Genomic DNA, 16,727 nt, shown 5'->3' on the forward strand with positions numbered 1-16,727 from the left:
CAGCTAAGTCTTGTCTCAACAGCCGGCTCCCCAAGCCTGAGGCCCTCAGCTCTTCCACGGTTCCAGCTTGCCTGCCCCTCGGGGGGCTCTGCCGCACCCCAACAGGGTGTGCATGGCTCAGGGTGGAGCCCCAGAAAGGGCACAGCGCCAGGGGCAGATGGTCGGGGGGGCACACTTGACGCGGCCCCTTGTTCGCAGCTTGGGGCGAGCTGCTGAACCTCGCCCAGCCCTGGGGTCCCCCACTCTGGTGCTCCCTGTTCCTTCTCCCCAGGTCCTTAGGGGTCTCTGGAAACATCGCCTGCAAGGAGGACAGGAGCTTGGAGAGACAGGTGGGGCCCGAGCAGGACACTGCTCTATCCTAAGAACCATGGCAGCACCACTGGTGTGGTTAAGGTGGGGTGACCAGGCCACGGGCTGCAGAGCCATCTTCACTCACTTGCCCTGCCCCCAGCTCCCAGGCACGGCTGGCCTCCCCTCCTGGGAATGTGCACCTCTTTCGGTCCCACCTCTGGCCGTGATGTCACAGCTGGGCAGCTGAACTCCAGGGAGCACAGAACTTCAGAGCAGAAGTGGGTGGGGCCAGCCCGTTCTGTGCTCCCATGGGCCAGGAAGCCCACCTGTTGCCTTGGAGATGGGTGGCGACCTCCCCTTTGGGCAGACACCTCTGGGGTGGGGAGCTCACCAGTGGACAAACACCCCATGTGCCGCTCACCAGCCCTAACGAGAGGAAATGCCTTCCCTCGCCAACTAGAAGTTCGCTCCCACATCCTGCAGAGCCATCCAAGATGCTTTCATTCACCCACGCCTGCATTCATCCTCTAAGCTTTGTGCTCTGCATCCCACCGGAGACTCAGAGGAGTTGTGTTTTGGCAGACGTTAGACAGACACGATTAATCCCTCTGCAGACCCCTGTCCCTCTCTTTGGGGCATTGACCCCTGTTTGAAAGAAGTGTGCATTTGATAAGGTTTCATATAATTCCTGCTGTCCCTGCATAACCCCAGGACCATGCTGTTCTCATTCAATGCTCCATTCCTGATGCCAGGCACATAGTAGGTGCTTAAGAGTCACCTGTCACCTAGAGGAGTCCAGGAGCCCAGCGTGCTCAGCCTCTCGGGAGCGCCCCGAGGATGCAGGGAGCCTCAGGAGAACCCTGTCCAGCTGGGTGACGAACAGAGAGCAGGCAGAGGCCCCTGGGAGGTGACACGGAGGCAGAGGTGGAGCGCGCCCCAGTGGGGTGGGGAGCAGGACCACGCAGGTGCAGGCAGCAGCGTGCGCACGGGCACGGAGGCAGGAAAGTCCTGGCAAGCCCTGAGAACTGTGAACAGGACATATGATCTGATGGGGCGGCCCATTTGGGAACGTGGTAGGAAGCCGGGCTGCAGAAATCAGTCACAGGGAGCACCTTGCTCCTGGGCCAATGACCTTGATCCTGGTTCCCGCAGGGGCGGGGCAGCTCCTGGGCGGTGTGGGTTCGGGGGGTGGGTGTCTCTCGTGACAAGGCCGGGTGTTGGGTTTAGAGAAGCTGCAGAGTTGTGCCTTCTGCCACGGGGGACTGACAGCCCCACATGCCCCCTCCTCTCCCCCTCGAGGAGAGGCGCCGAGAGGAGGCGCCGGCAGGTGCCGGAGGGAGGGGCGCCCTGCTGGTTTTCCGGGCAGCGTCTCTCATTTTGGCCGTCTTATTTTTTTTTTGCTGGTCTGCTAGAGCAGAAGCTCACCTTTAATCCTTCCTGACAAGTTAAGTCGGGCCCCTTGTCACTTAAACCCAGCAGGGCCAAGTCACAAAGTCTGCAGGAAATTAGACTGGGGGCTTAAGACAGCTCCCGGCACCACTGGCAGCAGCTCGGGCCAGGGCCCCCACCCTGGGGAGCGCCCTGGCCTGGAAGCTCCCCGCCCTGGGGACGGGCGGGGAGCTTCCAGGCCCAGGGTCTTGAGATTGGGGGAAGGTGGGGAGGACACAGGATGGGGCTGGCTGCAGCCCACAGAGTCCCTCTCGCCTCAGGCTCTGACTTTACTGGAAGATCCTGAAGTCCAGAGAGGGGAGGCAGGGAGCCCGAGGACGCACAGCAGGGCGGGTTGTTCCAGGCCCCTGCTCTTAGCTGTTTCATGCCCTCAGTGAGTGGGAGATCACTCCCCCCAGTGAGCTAGGCCATCAGCCTGCTCGCCTTCCCGGCCTTGCCATGGGAGGGTCCATTACTGGTGGACTCCCCGTGTGGGCCAACAGAACATCTTGCTTTTTGGGGTGTCTGCTCTAACTCCTTACAATTTGGAAGCCAAGAGCTGTTACCAGTCCCATAAGGGGCAGGGCGACAGTCTCATCACCAGGATCATAACCCTGATCTGAATCCCAAAAAAGGAAAGGGTCTGGGGTCTCCACCGGGCTGGGCCGGGGGCCAGGGAGCACTGTTGCTGGCACAGGCCTCGCCTTTCTCCACTTCTTGTCTCCTTTGTCTATCCAAGGGCAAGATCCAGGCTCATGAGCTACAGGTCGGGGCCGATCCCAACTCCCGAGCCACTCTTCCCACTCAGGGTCCACAGCTGCACCTCCCCCACCCTCTCCTCTCTCTACCCTTCCCCTCGTGGGCTCATGAACTTTTTTTCTAAAAAACCTATTTACTTACTTATTTATTGGAAAGGCAGCGCAGCAGGGAGGGATACATACAAACACACACACTCACAGAAAGAGATCTTTCATCCACTGGTTCACTCTCCAAGTGGCTGCAACGGCCAGGGATCTCCCACGTGGGTGGTGAGGACGCAAGAACAGGGACCACCATCCACTGCCTGCCCAGACACATTAGCAGGAGCCTGGAATGGGAGAGGAGCAGCCGGGACTTGAACCAGCGCTCTGATATGGGGTGTGGGTGTCGTCAGCGGCAGCTTCACCCACAGGAGCCACACCACCAGCCACTCCTGGGCTGTCTGACCCAGCTGTGCAGCCCCTGGGGCTCCCGATCCGCCAGAGTAGGGCCCTGTGTGGCCCAAGGGCTGAGATAAGGATACTCTGCACATTCCACCGGCAGCAGACACCTGGGCACCCGCACTCCTGAGCTTTGGGGAGGAGGCCACGGAGCCCTTGGGGAATATCCACCTCCTCCCCCCACAAATATGCACACATCCAATCCAGCGTGTTTTCTGGGGTCTTCAGTGAGCCCAGAAGCCCACCTATACATTTCCTAACGATCCCAATCCGCACATAGAGACCCCGGCCCAGGACCTGCTCATCACATGGCACACACTGGCAAAGCAGATAACTAAAACACCGTGAGAAATGCAGACAGATAACACGCGTGCAGGTGATCCCTCTCTCATCCAAGTCTACACGACGCCGCGGGAGCACGGCAGGCGCGTGTCTTCATTCTGTACTGCACAGCGAGGTCAGGGCCTCCCGGAGGAGGCAATGATAAGACGCGGTCAGGCGGAGCAGAGGGAGAAGTCACGGCCGTGAAGCCGCTTCCCCCGCGTGGTCTGCAGGGAGACTCACTGTCTCCACACATGCGCCTGTGAGACGCTTAATGGAAGTGCAGCTGAGCCCATTGGCCAGCGGAAGACCTGGGGCGGCCTGGCTGGCCTGGGAGGTCCCCCGGAAGGCAGACGGCGTGCCTGTCCCTGTGTACCGAGCCTGGGGACATTGTGGTAATGACACCATCCAAAGACTGCTGAGTTAACCGCATGGTGGAGCGGGGATCTTTCCTCCGGGTGCCCAATGCACTGCTTACTTTCTCCAGAGCCCACCATGCTCTGTGGGCAGCCCCTTCCACATTTTTTTAAAGATGTATTTACTTATTTGAAAGGCAGAGTTACAGAGAGGCAGAGGCAGGGAGAGAGAGCAGCTGGGACTCGAACCGGCGCCCATAGGATGCCAGCACTGCAGGCAGCGGCTTTACCCACTACGCCTCCGCGCTGGCCCCAACCTTCCACACTCTTGAGGACAGCAAGGCCGCCACCAGCTGCAGATTCAGAGGCCAGGGAGGTTTGGAAAAGATGCCGTACTTGGGAGTTTGCAAACAGCACACAAATAAATGCAGAACAGAAGCAATTGTGTCTTTATGTTACCTGAAGTTCAAGGTCAGATCTGTTCAACCGTCAAAGCCTCAAAGCCATGGCCACTGCTGGTCTCACTGCTCCTCCCCGCACACCCCAGCCAGGCTTCCGCCCCCATTAACTCTCAAGAATCTGCGCTTTTCCACCCCTCATACGGCCAAGTCCATGGTCATCTGTCTGTTCACTGCAGAGTCGGACACAGCTGGCCGGTCTCTTTCTGGACAGTTTCTTTTCTCGGATTCTGCGGCCCTCGCTCCCCAGCTTTCTTCACATCTTCCTGCTGCTCCTTGTCCGCCTCTTTGCCGCACCATTTTCCTATCCCCGAATCTTGGTGTGGTCCAGGGTCTCTGCTCTCTCCCCGACTGCGGCCGGCTCAGCCAAGCCCGGGACTTCTGCTACCGCCCCTCCTCTGAGGACCCCAGTCTCAGTCCGTTTTCTGCAGCGAGGACAGAGAATACCATAGGCCTGGGGGAATTTATAAACGACCAAAGTTTACTGGGAAGTCAAGGTGGGGAGGCTGCACCTGATGGGGGTCTTTGTACTGCAGGAGTGCATGGCAGAGAGCAAGCCTGGTGCGCGAATGCCCTGGGCTGGGCGGGGGGGGGGGGGTCCCAGACGCATCCTCCTATCAGGAACTCACTCCCCCAGCGGCTACCTCGCTCCGCCGTCACCAGCAGAGACCTGCTCTAGAGGGCCTCGTCACCTCTCAGGTCCCACCTGTCAGCACTGTTGCACAGGGGACAAGGTGTCCAAAACATGCACTCCTGGGGACACACCCACACCTCGGCAAACCCCACGTGCAAATCTCCAGCCTTGACCTCATCCCGGAAGTCCAGGTTTGTGGCCCCAAACTGTGGTTATGACGGCTCCACCTCCATGTCCCTCCACCCTGCCCCACCCCCCCCTCCCTCCCCATCTCAGCAAGCAGCTCCGCCCCCCCACACTCAACTGCTCCAGCCCCAAAGCCAGGAGTCGCCCTGATCCCCTCTTCCCCCAGCCCTCCCACGTCTCCCCAAGCCCTGTGGTTCCACCTGCGCAGTAGAACCAATGCTTTCTCCCTCCCATCACCTAGAAGGGAGCTTTAGTACAGCCAACCAGATCCTGGGACGGCCCTGCTCAAAACGGTCAATGCTTCCTGCTGCCCCAAGAACCACTCCGCATTCTGTGCCCGGGAGCACAGCAGGGACGGCCCCGCCCATCTGCCTGGCGTCCTGTCCCCATTCTGCGCCCCCCCCCCCCGATCCCCCGACTCATGTCGTCCGGCCACTCGAACTTCCTGTCTGTTCTTTGAACCTATCACAGGCCCTACGAAGTCCTGCATCCTGCTCTTAACATGGCGGGTTCCAGGCTGCCTTTGAGCCCTCAGCTTAAACGAGTCTTTTCCTGGCCACCCAGGCACTGCCCACCCAGGCACTGCCGATGCCATCCGGCTGTTTCCTTGGTGTGTATGGCACTTGGCATAGCCTGGTATCCTTCTCATCCATCTTCTTAGAAATGAATACAGGGCCGGCGCCGTGGCTCACTAGGCTAATCCTCCGCCTGCGGTGCCGGCACACTGGGTTCTAGTCCCGGTCGGGGCGCCAGATTCTGTCCTGGTTGCCCTCTTCCAGGCCAGCTCTCTGCTGTGGCCAGGGAGTGCAGTGGAGGATGGCCCAAGTGCTTGGGCCCTGCACCCCATGGGAGACCAGGATAAGTACCCGGCTCCTGGCTTCGGATCAGCACGATGCACTGACTGCAGCGTGCCGGCCACAGTGGCCATTGGAGGGTGAACCAACGGCAAAAGGAAGACCTTTCTCTCTCTCTCTCTCTCTCTCTCTCTCTCTCACTGTCTACTCTGCCTGTCAAAAAATAAAAGAAAAAAAAAGAAATATATATAGGGGAGTCGGTGCTGTGGCGTAGCAGGTAAAGCTGCTGCCTGCAGTGCCAGCATCCCATTTGGGCACCAGTTTGAGTCCCGGCTGCTCCGCTTCTGACCCAGCTCTCTGCTATGGCCTGGGAAAGCAGTGGAAGATGGCCCCAGTTCTTGAGCCCTGCACCCACATGGAAGACCTGGAAGAAGCTCCTGGCTTTGGATCAGCTCAGCTGCAGCCGTTGCAGCCATCTGGGGGTGACCCAGTGCCTCGGACCACCCTGGCTCTATGTGCTGAACTGACCTCAAGTGAACAGAGCAGCTCCCTCTGTCAGCTTCCCAAACAGCATAAAGTGGTCCCTGGCTGGGTCAGATGTGCCACAGTCACCGGGGAGCCGGCCCAAAGAACACTGAGCTCCCAGTCCCAATTCTGATCCGATAACTGCACTGGGTCTCAGGCATCAGGGGTTTTTCAGGAAGGGGTCTCTCCAAAAATTCAAATGAGCTTGAGACTCGCGAACCGCTTCCTGTTGACAACCAAATAAATGTCCATTGAAGGACCAGGGAGGCAGTGATTGCAATTCACACTCTGACCTCCAGGGGGAACCCAACGTTCCTCCTATCACCCCACCCAACGCGTCCCTTCCAACTACTGTAGTGTGGGGTACGGCTTCTGTGGGAGTGGAACGAAAGGGCTGCAATGGAACTGGACAAAGAAACTGGTCTTGTTTTTAAGACTTATTTATTGGGGCCGGAGCTGTGGCACAGTGGGTTAAAGCCCCACCCTACAGCACCGGCATCCCAAATGGGCGCTGGTTTGAGTCCTGGCTGCTCCACTTCCAATCCAGCTCCCTGTTGATGAGCCTGAGAAAGCAGTGGAAGATAGACCAAGCCCCTACACCCACATGGGAGATCTGGAAGAAGCTCCTGGCTCCTGGCTTCAGATCAGTGCAGCTCCGGCCGTTGCGGCCATTAGGGGAGTGAAATAGTGGATGGAAGACCTCTTTTTCTAACTCTGCCTCTCTCTATAACTCTTCCTTTCAAATAAATAAAATAAATCTTTTTTAAAAATTTGCTGTGAATTAAAAAAGAAAACAAAAAGAGGAGATTTATTTATTTATTTCAAAGGCAGACCAACAGAGAGAGAGGGAGCAACAGAGAGGAGATTCCCCATCCATCAGGAGCCCAGAGCTCCCTCCGAGTCTCCCACACAGGTGACAGGGGTCCACGCACTTGCACCATCTGCTGCTGCTTTCCCGGGAGCCGCAGCAGGGAACTGGGTGGGAAGTGGAGCAGCCAGGACTCGAAGTGGTGCTCCAGTACAGGATGCCAGCATCGTGAGTGGTGGCAAAACCGCTCTGCCGCGACACCAGTCCCCGGAACCTGGTCTTTGTGTGTGACATTTATTCTGTGGCCGGGGTTGCCTGGTGGGTCCTCTCGCTGGCTGCCTTCTCTTCCCTCCCGTGTGTCTGGTGTGAGATGGCGCACGGGGCCTTGCCCACAGGCAGAACCCGGCCTGTGGAAGGTGGGAGGAGGGGGAGCGCCCCTTGTCTTCCTCGTCCAGGTCTTGGCACTGGACGACCTGGGAGACCCAGATCCACCTGGGGTCCACGGAGGAGGAGCCCCCTGGATGCCGCCAGGCTGGGCCACGAGCCAGAAGGACCAAAGGGCCGCTCCCTGCGGTTTCCTGGGATGTGGTGTTGTCTGCTGCTCACCCAGGAGTGCGCCCACCTGCCTGCCCCCTGGATATATACAAGGATATATATATAAGGATCCCCTCGTGCCCACCATTTTCTGTTTCGCTTCAAACCACACAACACGGTCAAGGGCTGCGACTAAGAGAAATCCAAGGGCAGCAAAGGCATTTGAAATAGCTCCCCGCTTCAGCAGAGCTAAGACGCCCTGAAACGGCTTAAGGCTGTGATGATGTTTCCAAGAACTGACATCCAGTGAGTCCACCGCATAGCCACCCAGGAACAAAAGAGCACGCTGGCCTGAAACACTGCCTCTGCCCGGAGCCCTGGGAAACCCAGGAGCTCCGATGGGACTCAGGGACTCCAGCCCTGGTGACCCCCGGCACCTTCCTCTTACCCTGCGATCCCCCCACCCCACCCCGCACCCCCTCGGCCCCCACGGCAGGGTGATGCTGGCCCTGTACTGAGCAGGTGCGGTCACCAGCCAACTCTGGTCTTGTCCAAGGGCACACATGATCTCCTCTAAGCCTGCCAAATATATGTTTTCGTGCCCAGTTTGGGATGAGGTTTCTAAAATGCTGAGAGGTTAGAGGTCACCGCCCAAGGTCAAGCATGCAGAGCCTCATGCAGGCTTTCTGACAGCCAAGTCCTCTCTCCTCTGCCTCACCTTGCCCGGGCCTCTGTCTCCATCTCTCCTCTCCAGTCCAAAGGGACCACAGGCCCTCGGGGCACAGGCATCCCTCGGAGCCTCAAAGGGCACGCGTGCCCTGGCCGGGCGGGGTCGGACCCCACACCGTGAAGGGGGTGCGATAAGGAGACGCTGGGAATGGGGCCGTTATCACTCGCTGTAGATCTCCTCTGGCCTCTCTCTTCTGCGGCCTTGTAACCCGGGCCCAGAGCGGCTCTCGGGAACAGACTGTGAAAGACGGAGCCAAAACAAAGGCAGGTTGATAACAACCGCTGCCAAAGGTGAGCTTCCCATGATTCTCTGGGGCTGCTTAATGGATTTCTATGATGTAAACAGACCTCTGACTTTGCCCGCTGGGCAGGTGACCTCCAACTAAATGAGTTTAGACAGGGTTGCCTAATAAGAAATGGTCCTTCCCCACCCCACATGCCACAGAGCCTCGGAGTATACAGAGACCCAACCCCCACCCCGGCCAGGAAGCGCCTGTCAACGCGGTACACATGCTCACCTGAAGCCGGACTGGGCCATGTGGCAAAGGCTGCCCAAACATGTGTGTGTGTGTGTGTGTGTGTGTGTGTGAGAGAGAGAGAGAGAGAGAGAGAGCGAGCGAGCGCTCTGTGTGCTGAGTGTTTACTGGGGTCGCTCTGCACCAGCGTGGAGGACACAGCCTTTGCCCTGGTGTCAGGCAGGCACTGGAGCAGAGACCCACAAAGAAGGGGCACAGAGGAGGTACCTCGTTTTCTAGAACTTTCTACGGAGGTCAGGGAAGGCAACATGAGCTGAGACACTGTTGTCTGGGATGGCCTCAGTGTCTTTGAACGTTGGGATTAACTGTGGTACCTACGGCCCAGGGCTGATGAGAAAAGGAAGTGTGATAGATACCTAATGTAGGGAGAGCAGTTGACCCAGGCCTGGCACATAGTAAAGGCTCAACAAGGTTGACGACTCGGATCAGGACCAGGGACATTGCCAAGCAAGTCTCCAATTATAGGTGTAAACGGATAGGAAGAAGTGAGTCAAGAATATCATTGACCATCTATTTTCTAGAACCAAGTCCTCACACTAGGGTAGCTTGGCTATTGGGTGAGAGCCTCCTACTGGAGAAGTGTGGGATTGCACCTCAACTCTGTTAGCCACTGTTTATTGCCAGGGAGAAACAGAGTTACCAGCACAAGCTGGGAGAGGAACCCAGGCAACAGTGGAGAAGGCACAGGGAGAGGGCGAGAGGGCTGGGAAGCATCGTTGGGGGGGAAAGGAGCTTTGATCGACAGCTACAAAGCCCAGCACCCTGGGGCTTGACGACCCTGACTCAGCATCCTCTGACCATCCGCAGAGAAGTTTCTCACAAATGAGAAGCACCTACCCCCCTCCCCGCCACCACACGCACACCCCAACACAGCAGGTTACAGAACAAATAGCCCATTTTCCCGACGTGCATTTTGGGGATGGGGTGGGGGGCGGAGCTTGCCAGCAGAGCCGCTCAGTGAGCAATCCCCACTCTTCCCTCGTCAGCAAACGCACTGCCTCCCAGAAACCCAGGGATGTTTGCTGGCTGCTCCCTTGAGCTTCCTGTGCTCATTCTGTCCGGCAAGGCGGCCTCCAGCTGCACAAGCATTGGGAGGCGGAGGAAGTGGGTTTTAACTCGGTGCAATTTGATCGAAACGGAAACAGCCCCACGTGGGGCTCCAATCGCCTACGCCTCCTGGAGTCTATTCCACACTCCGGATTCCCCTTCTACACAGCAGCAGGGCTCCTCCCCGCATGGCCAGACCTTGGCACCAAGGGTTCAGGCCCTTGCTGCCTCCTTCCAATACCCCCTGCACCCCCGCCACCACCTGGAGGCCTTCCAAACGCTGGTTCACCCCAAGCCGGTGAGCTCTTTGCTCTTAGGCCAATCCCTCAGCTCCCCAGTCTGCCCAGAGAATCCAGGCCACTCGCCATTTCCTGGGACCTCAGGGGGATCCCAGAGGGCAGGCCGGGGGGCTTCAGCCCTGTCTTGGGCCGTGCTGTGCCCACTGGGTTGGGCAGGCAGAGACAGCCGCATCACAAAGCCCCACTTTTGCTCTTCCTGGGCACTGAAATTAGTCACTTCCTTCCAGGCGGCGCTCTGTAAGCCCATTCAGGGAGGACAGGCAGCCCGGGAGGGAAGCAGACACAGAGACCTGGAACAAACGGCGGGGCAGCTCCCGGCCCGGGCGGGAGGGGGGAGCCCGGAGTCCTTGCCGCTTCCCCCATGCCCTGTAGGAGCCCCGGCCTCCTGGGCTTTGGCTCCGGCAGCCCCATCTTGGCCGGCGCTTTCCTCTCTCCTTTCGGCTGGCTCCTTGGGGAAAGAGGCGACGGGCGAGGGAAGGCGGGGGGGTAGCAGGCCGGGAGAGGACGGGCAGCAAGGGGCCACTTCTCAGGAGCTCCCTTCGGACCCCTGGCCCCGCTCCCCACCCTCACAGCAGGGCACGTGGGCTCCCTGCGTCCAGGGAGGGTAACAGGCAGCTGAGCCACCACCTTGTCCAGCTACGGAATTAAAAGGGCCCGGGCATTTGGCTGCAGTGGACAATTTGCATATGATTTGCATACATCTGCATACCCCGGTTCCAGAGGCCCTCAGTCAAAGGCTGGAAAATGAAATAAAATAAATTAATTAGCGCCTACCATAGCCCGATCTGCAGGGCCTGACATCTGTAAGAAACGTAACTGACTCTTCAAGCAATCAATGTGGCAGGCCAGGGTGGAGAGAGAGAGAGAGAGAGAGAGAGATGGGTTGGGTGGGGGAGTGGAAGGGGGATCTGAGCACCGGAGTTAGAGAAAGAAAGGGAAGTCTGTGTCCAGCCCTTGCGCCGGGAGTGGGTGCCCCCCCATCTCTGTGCACCCCACCTCCAGGAGCAGCGTGGAACCACACGGAAGCCGCCTCCTGGCTTCCCACATCTGTGCCCAGCTGGGTCCCAGCCTTGCCCGGACTCTGACAGCTGCCTCTGCAGGAGGACGTCCATCACCATGACATGAGACCACAGGCCAGGGGGAGGCCAGCGAGGGGCTGCCCGGTGTCTTCCGTCTCCAAGCTCCAGCCCCCCTTCACCCGTGAACTCGTCCCACTGGGTCCGCTGTTCCCCCGACTCTGCTCCCATCCCTGGGGTAGCGGAGGAGGAATGTGGGCCCCTGAGTGGGGGGCTGGAGTTCGTCTCTCCCAGGATCCGAGAGGCTCACCGCCCGTGTCAGCCAAGCAGTGCCCATATCCTGCCTCTCTCTGATGCAGCTCGTGGTGCTGTCCAGCAAGGCCTCGACTTTCCCCAAACCCACAGCTCTGCCCAGGCCGGACCCCTCCGCTGAGGCTGGGACTCTGCGGGGCGCCAGTTCCCGGCATCAGCTTCGCACCTGTGGCGCCCGCCGTACCTGGCGAGCTTGGGGTAAGGGCACTGGGGTTGATTCTGAGCACGAGGGGCTACAGTGCCGACACGGGGAGCCGCGATCTCAGTGAAAAGGAGCACGAATCACAGCCGATAAAACAGCGCCAATCAGCAAACGACGCATCAAAGAGCAAAGCGGCAAAGAGCCGCAGCAGGAGCAGGCGCGTTCAAGGCAAGACTGGACCAGGACGAGAAGGTCCGGGAGACTCGTGCTGAGCCAAGGTCAGGAGCAGAGCAGACGCCAGGAGTCCCCTAACACTGAGTTTCCCTGCTCCGTGGGTGGGGGTGGGGCGGCTCGAGACTCGAGACCGCCCACCTGTGCCCACCCGCCGCCTCCCGCCCCTTCCCACTCGCTCCCCACCCCTCCACGCTGCGCCTGCTGCATCCAGAGCGGCTCCCCTTGACTGCTTACCCATCGATTCCATTTAAATAAAGGGCGACGCAGCTTGCAAAGATTAGGAAAGTGTGGTTCTTACATCAGGGGTTGCAAACCACAGCCGGTGAACCAAGTCAGCCTTCAACCTGCTTCCCAGTGGCCAAGCATGCGAGTTAAGAACGGTTTGTGCCTTTTTTTTTTTCATGGTTGAAAACAAAATACGAAGATGTTGAGGCGCATAAAATCTCCCCCAAAACTCGAACGTCAGTGTCCACCAGCAGGGTGCCTTTCATTTTCACACCGTTTGGAACTGTTTTCAAGCTGTAGCCGCGGAGCTGAGCTGCCACAGAGACCACGTGGTTGGCGGAGGGGCAAATATTACCACCTGGGTCTTCACTGAGCAACTTTGCCGACCCCTGTTTTAGACCAGGGAAGGGAAGTTTCCGGTGCTACCTCGCTCTGTGCACACCTGAGTGTGGCCTTGCAAGAAGGACCTCCACGCCAGTGGCACCTTCTCCCTCCTACCCCCAGCCCGAGCTCCGTTGTGGCCAAGGGAGACCAGGCTGGGACACCCCACTGAGACACGAGCAGATGCCATTAGGGGCTGGGACAGGACCTGGTGCCCAGGGCCGCAGCTGCTCTTCCTGTTGCCAACACCTGCACACGTGGGCTCCTCCCAGGCCGGACACCAGCCCCAGTCCCACACGGAGGGGCGTGGGGCTCCGTGGGCGACTGCTGAGAAGGCAGGAAGCCTCCCCGCTTTCTCGCTCAACGCTGCACACTGGAGCCTGCACCAGGGCGTGCTCCGTAGCTGCCCCGCTGCCACCACGGCCATGATGGTCTCCGTCACTTCTATGTCGGTACTCGTGGTTTCTCATGAGTAGGGGTCTCTTAGGGACACAAAGGGGGCCAGCAGGAGAGAGATCCTGAGGTTGGGCAAAACCACCTTTGAGGGAGCGTCCGCAGGGGGTGGGGACTCAGCAGAGGGCACAGGGCAGCTCAGGGCGGACACATGGCCATGCCCCGGGGGCAACCGGAGGGCTCTGGACACCGCCGCCAGCCCTGGCCTGGGCACGGAGCGGGCAGCAGCGGCAGCGACTTACCCGGTACCAGACGATCTCACGCATGCGGCCATCTGTCTTGAAGTTACACTTCAAGGTCACGGCATCCCCAGCCACCACTGGGGGGAGCGGTTCAATGTTGACCGTCAGGTAACCTGGGGGGAGGAAGGAGAAGGGTGTGAGGACTGTGTTGGCTGCAGGGCTGGGCTGACGTCGCTCAGCTTGGGGGCACCACTCCCACCATGGCCTGCGCCAACAGTGACCGGGCGCCCGCCCAGAGCAGGCCACCTCTTCTCCCTTTTTGCTTCTTGCTGCGGCCGCCTCCCCGGCTCCAGGGGCACGCTCCAAGATGGAAGCGCTTTGTGGGATCCATTCTCCCCTGCACACAGGATGTGCTGGCCCCTCCAGGAATCACCCCATACCCCGCTGGAAGACCCTTGGGGTCCAGCCCTGCACGCCCCACCCCCTAGACTGGAGGGGGCCTGGTGGGCCTCCTAGGTTCTGCAGGAAGTGCACCTGCTGACTTGTGTGCACCCCAGCACTTCTGAATTCCTTTGCACACGGTCCCTTAGCAACCCCACGAAGCCAGGGCCCCTGCAAGCCCAGGGTGCCAGCCTTGTACCCACATCATTCCTGGAGAAATGGGAAGAGAGCCCCGGGAAGCCGCAGCTGGCTGCCTTGTCACCCGCGTTTCCCACCGCACAGGCCCCAAGCCACCCACCCAAAGGGACGGCGGGTCTGCCCTGGCCAGGGTGCTGATGGAGGAGGAGGTGATCATGGACGCCAAACCTCGGCAGGCACCCGACAGTGCCTCTCACCCAGGAGCTGGCCCTTGGGAATGCCCGCCTGGCCCCTCAGAGCACAGGGCTGGGACTCCGGCCCACTCTATGAATGCCAAGCCGCCCACACCAAAATCCAGCCTGCTGAGACCCAGGCCCACCCCTCTGCCTGCGCCAGCCCCGTCCCAGAGGCCTGGGTGCCCGCTCCAGCCCGCCGGGGACCTCATTCTTGCCCAATCCTCTGCGCCCATCGGCTCGGCTTCCCGCCGGCTGATGTCCGCCTATCGACCTACTGGATCAATTCAGACCAATCGTCCTAATGAGAAAACTAGCCAGGATGGGCTCGGGGATTTCAATTGTGCAGGCAACCTGAGCCGATCGAGCCCGGGGGCCTGACCCCTGCCTGGAACTGAGTGGTTACAAACGCCAGGAAGGAAAAAACAAGAATCGACCTTCGCGGGATCGATGGGGAAGCTGGAGTCACATGGGAACGGCTGGCTCCGGGCCTCCAGGGCCGGTCTCCAGCGTGGGGGGAAGGCGCAGGTGCAACGCTGTGTGGCCTCGAACCCGGGGCAGGCTCACAGGCAGCCTCAGAGCAGTGCTGTCCAAGCACACAGCAGCCCGGCCGGCGGAAGGGCCAATCCCCTCTCTCTGGCTGCTTCTTCTGTTTAACCACCTGCCCTACTTGCCCTGTGCAGGCCCTGGGCCAGGCTCCGGGCAGCAGAAGGGACTCAGGCACCATGCTGTCCCCCAGGAATGCACAGTTGGAGAGGGGAGGCGTCACACCGTCACCCTCAGAGGATACACGTGGAGGTGGGAGGAAATCAGGGGGCTGTGAGGGGACGGGGAGGGGGGTTGGCCCTCATCCAGCTTGGATGGCCCCAGAGCCAAAGCATGAGAAATGCCTAGGTCTCTCGCAGGAGGGGGCGCCCCAGGGGAGGGAGGAGGGGAGGAGAGAAGAGGGAGGAGAGGAGGGGAGGAGAAGGAGGAGAGAAGGAGAGGAGGGGAGGAGAGGGAGGAGAGAAGGAGAGGAGAGGGAGGCCTCTGGGGTGCTGGCCCGAGAGCGAGAGCACTGCTCTGAGCCAAGGGCTTGACGCACACTCACTCACACCTTGCATCGGCCCCACAACCCTAGGAGGGCGACTGTGTGTTCTTCCCACTTCCTGCAGGGAAGAGAGCGGCCAAGGTCACACAGCCCTATGGGACGGGGCCAGGACTCTAACCCAGACCCCTTCTGGCTCCATGACAATCGCGCGCGATTGCAGCCTCTCTGGCGGCGGGGAGGCGAGAGCACGTGATGGGGAGAGGCAACTTGCCCGTCTGTGCCCGGCTCGGGCGATGGCTGGCACTGGGGGGAGGTGTGGCGGGGGGAACCGTGGCAGGAGTCCAGGACGTGGTCCCCTTCTTCCACAGGGCTGGGCCGTGGCTGAGCACCTGGCTCCCCCGACTCTCCCCTTCGAAGCGGTGGGCCACAGGTGAGCACCACCAGTGCAGATGGCTGGGGAGCTGGGGACCAGAGGAGCCCCCTCCGCCCGCCAGGAGGAGGAGGGAAGGACACGGCCTCAGACGCATGGCTCTTCCGGCCGCGCAGGGTGGGTGCAGATGGTGGGTACAGGTGAGGTGAGCCGGGGCGCGGGGAGGTCACTGCTGTTCGGCCGCCGCGGGGGAGCCCCAGGCAGCAGCAGGCAGAAGTGGGCTAGGGCTGCTCTGTGACTGGGCGGCGGTGCCAGGAGCACGGCAGGTGGGGAGGATGCAGCACCGGGAGGAGGCGGGGCCTCGCCCACGGGAGGAGGTGAGTTAGAGGGCGAGTGTGTGAGTGGTGTCGGGGCAGCTCAGGGCAAGAGCGGGGCTTCCAGAACAGGGAGCTTCGGGCAGCCCCCTCCCCTTCTGCCATCAACCGGTTCTGAGCGGCACTGAGTGACGCGGAACGGAGCCTGCTCCTGCCCTGTGGGTCTTCCCAGAATTCTCCTCTCCTTCCTGCTTTCTGTCTCCCCTTTATTTGTGGGAAGATCTCTGGTCTATCTCTCAGTAGCAGGCACTGTTCTAGGCACCGGAGATACAGAGGTGACAACAGACACGCCACCCCGGACCCGTGTCCCAGCCGGGGAATCCACGGTCAACTGAAAGACGGACATGACGCCCCGTGGTGATACGGATCGTAGAGGTAGCCATACAGGTGGCACAGGTGAGGTTACAGGTGGCACAGGTGAGGTTACAGGTAACGCGGGAAACTGAGGCAATGGGGAACTATGGGGAAAGCGCTGCTCTAGACCGGGGGTCCTGGGAAGCCTCTTTGAGGAGGGTGGGATAAGGGAAGCTGTGAGCCACATGGGTACCTGCAGGAGAACATTCCAGACGTCAAAGGCAAAGACTCTGGAGTGGTGTGCCACTGCGCACCGTGCTGGGACGTTTTCCCAGCGTTATACACGCCGCAGCGGACTCACAGAGCATCTTGTAGGACCAGAGCTGGGGCTGGAGCAGGGTGGGGCAGCAAATGTCCCCGGGATGCAAAGTGAAAGGATGTCCTCTCTCCCCTCAGGGCACCCCCCAGAGACTGTCCTGGCTCCCCCAGTACTGTCCCCCCGACCCTGCACGCCCTGGAACCTGCCCGGCCCCACCCATCTCAGCCCCACTGCAGTCCTTGGGGACACACACAGGTGACACCTCTGCAAGCTGTGGGTCGACTCGGGGACATCGCCAAGCACGAGGGACAGAGATGGGAGTGATGCGTGTGTCCGGGCTGGGAGCTGGGAGCTGATGGAGCCGGGCTCGAGGCTGCGGGGGAGTGGGCGGGTCTCTCTCAGGACAAAACCTCCTCCCAGGTATGCCCCTCCCCCAGG

The 16,727-nt window shown here is 60.3% G+C and overlaps 1 protein-coding gene across 3 annotated transcripts in view; it reads right to left on the reverse strand.

Moving 5' to 3' along the window:
- The window catches only part of IGSF21 (immunoglobin superfamily member 21), a 232,121-nt gene that overhangs the window by 127,166 nt on the left and 88,228 nt on the right, over positions 1-16,727 (reverse strand). For all 3 annotated transcript variants that reach the window (XM_070079221.1, XM_017346520.3, XM_070079222.1), the window contains exon 2: positions 13,151-13,263. In XM_070079221.1, coding sequence (XP_069935322.1) covers positions 13,151-13,263 — 113 coding nt within the window. The remainder of the gene's footprint in view (positions 1-13,150; positions 13,264-16,727) is intronic.

Source organism: Oryctolagus cuniculus, chromosome 7 (genome assembly GCF_964237555.1).
Source record: "Oryctolagus cuniculus chromosome 7, mOryCun1.1, whole genome shotgun sequence".
Classification (NCBI taxonomy): domain Eukaryota; kingdom Metazoa; phylum Chordata; class Mammalia; order Lagomorpha; family Leporidae; genus Oryctolagus; species Oryctolagus cuniculus.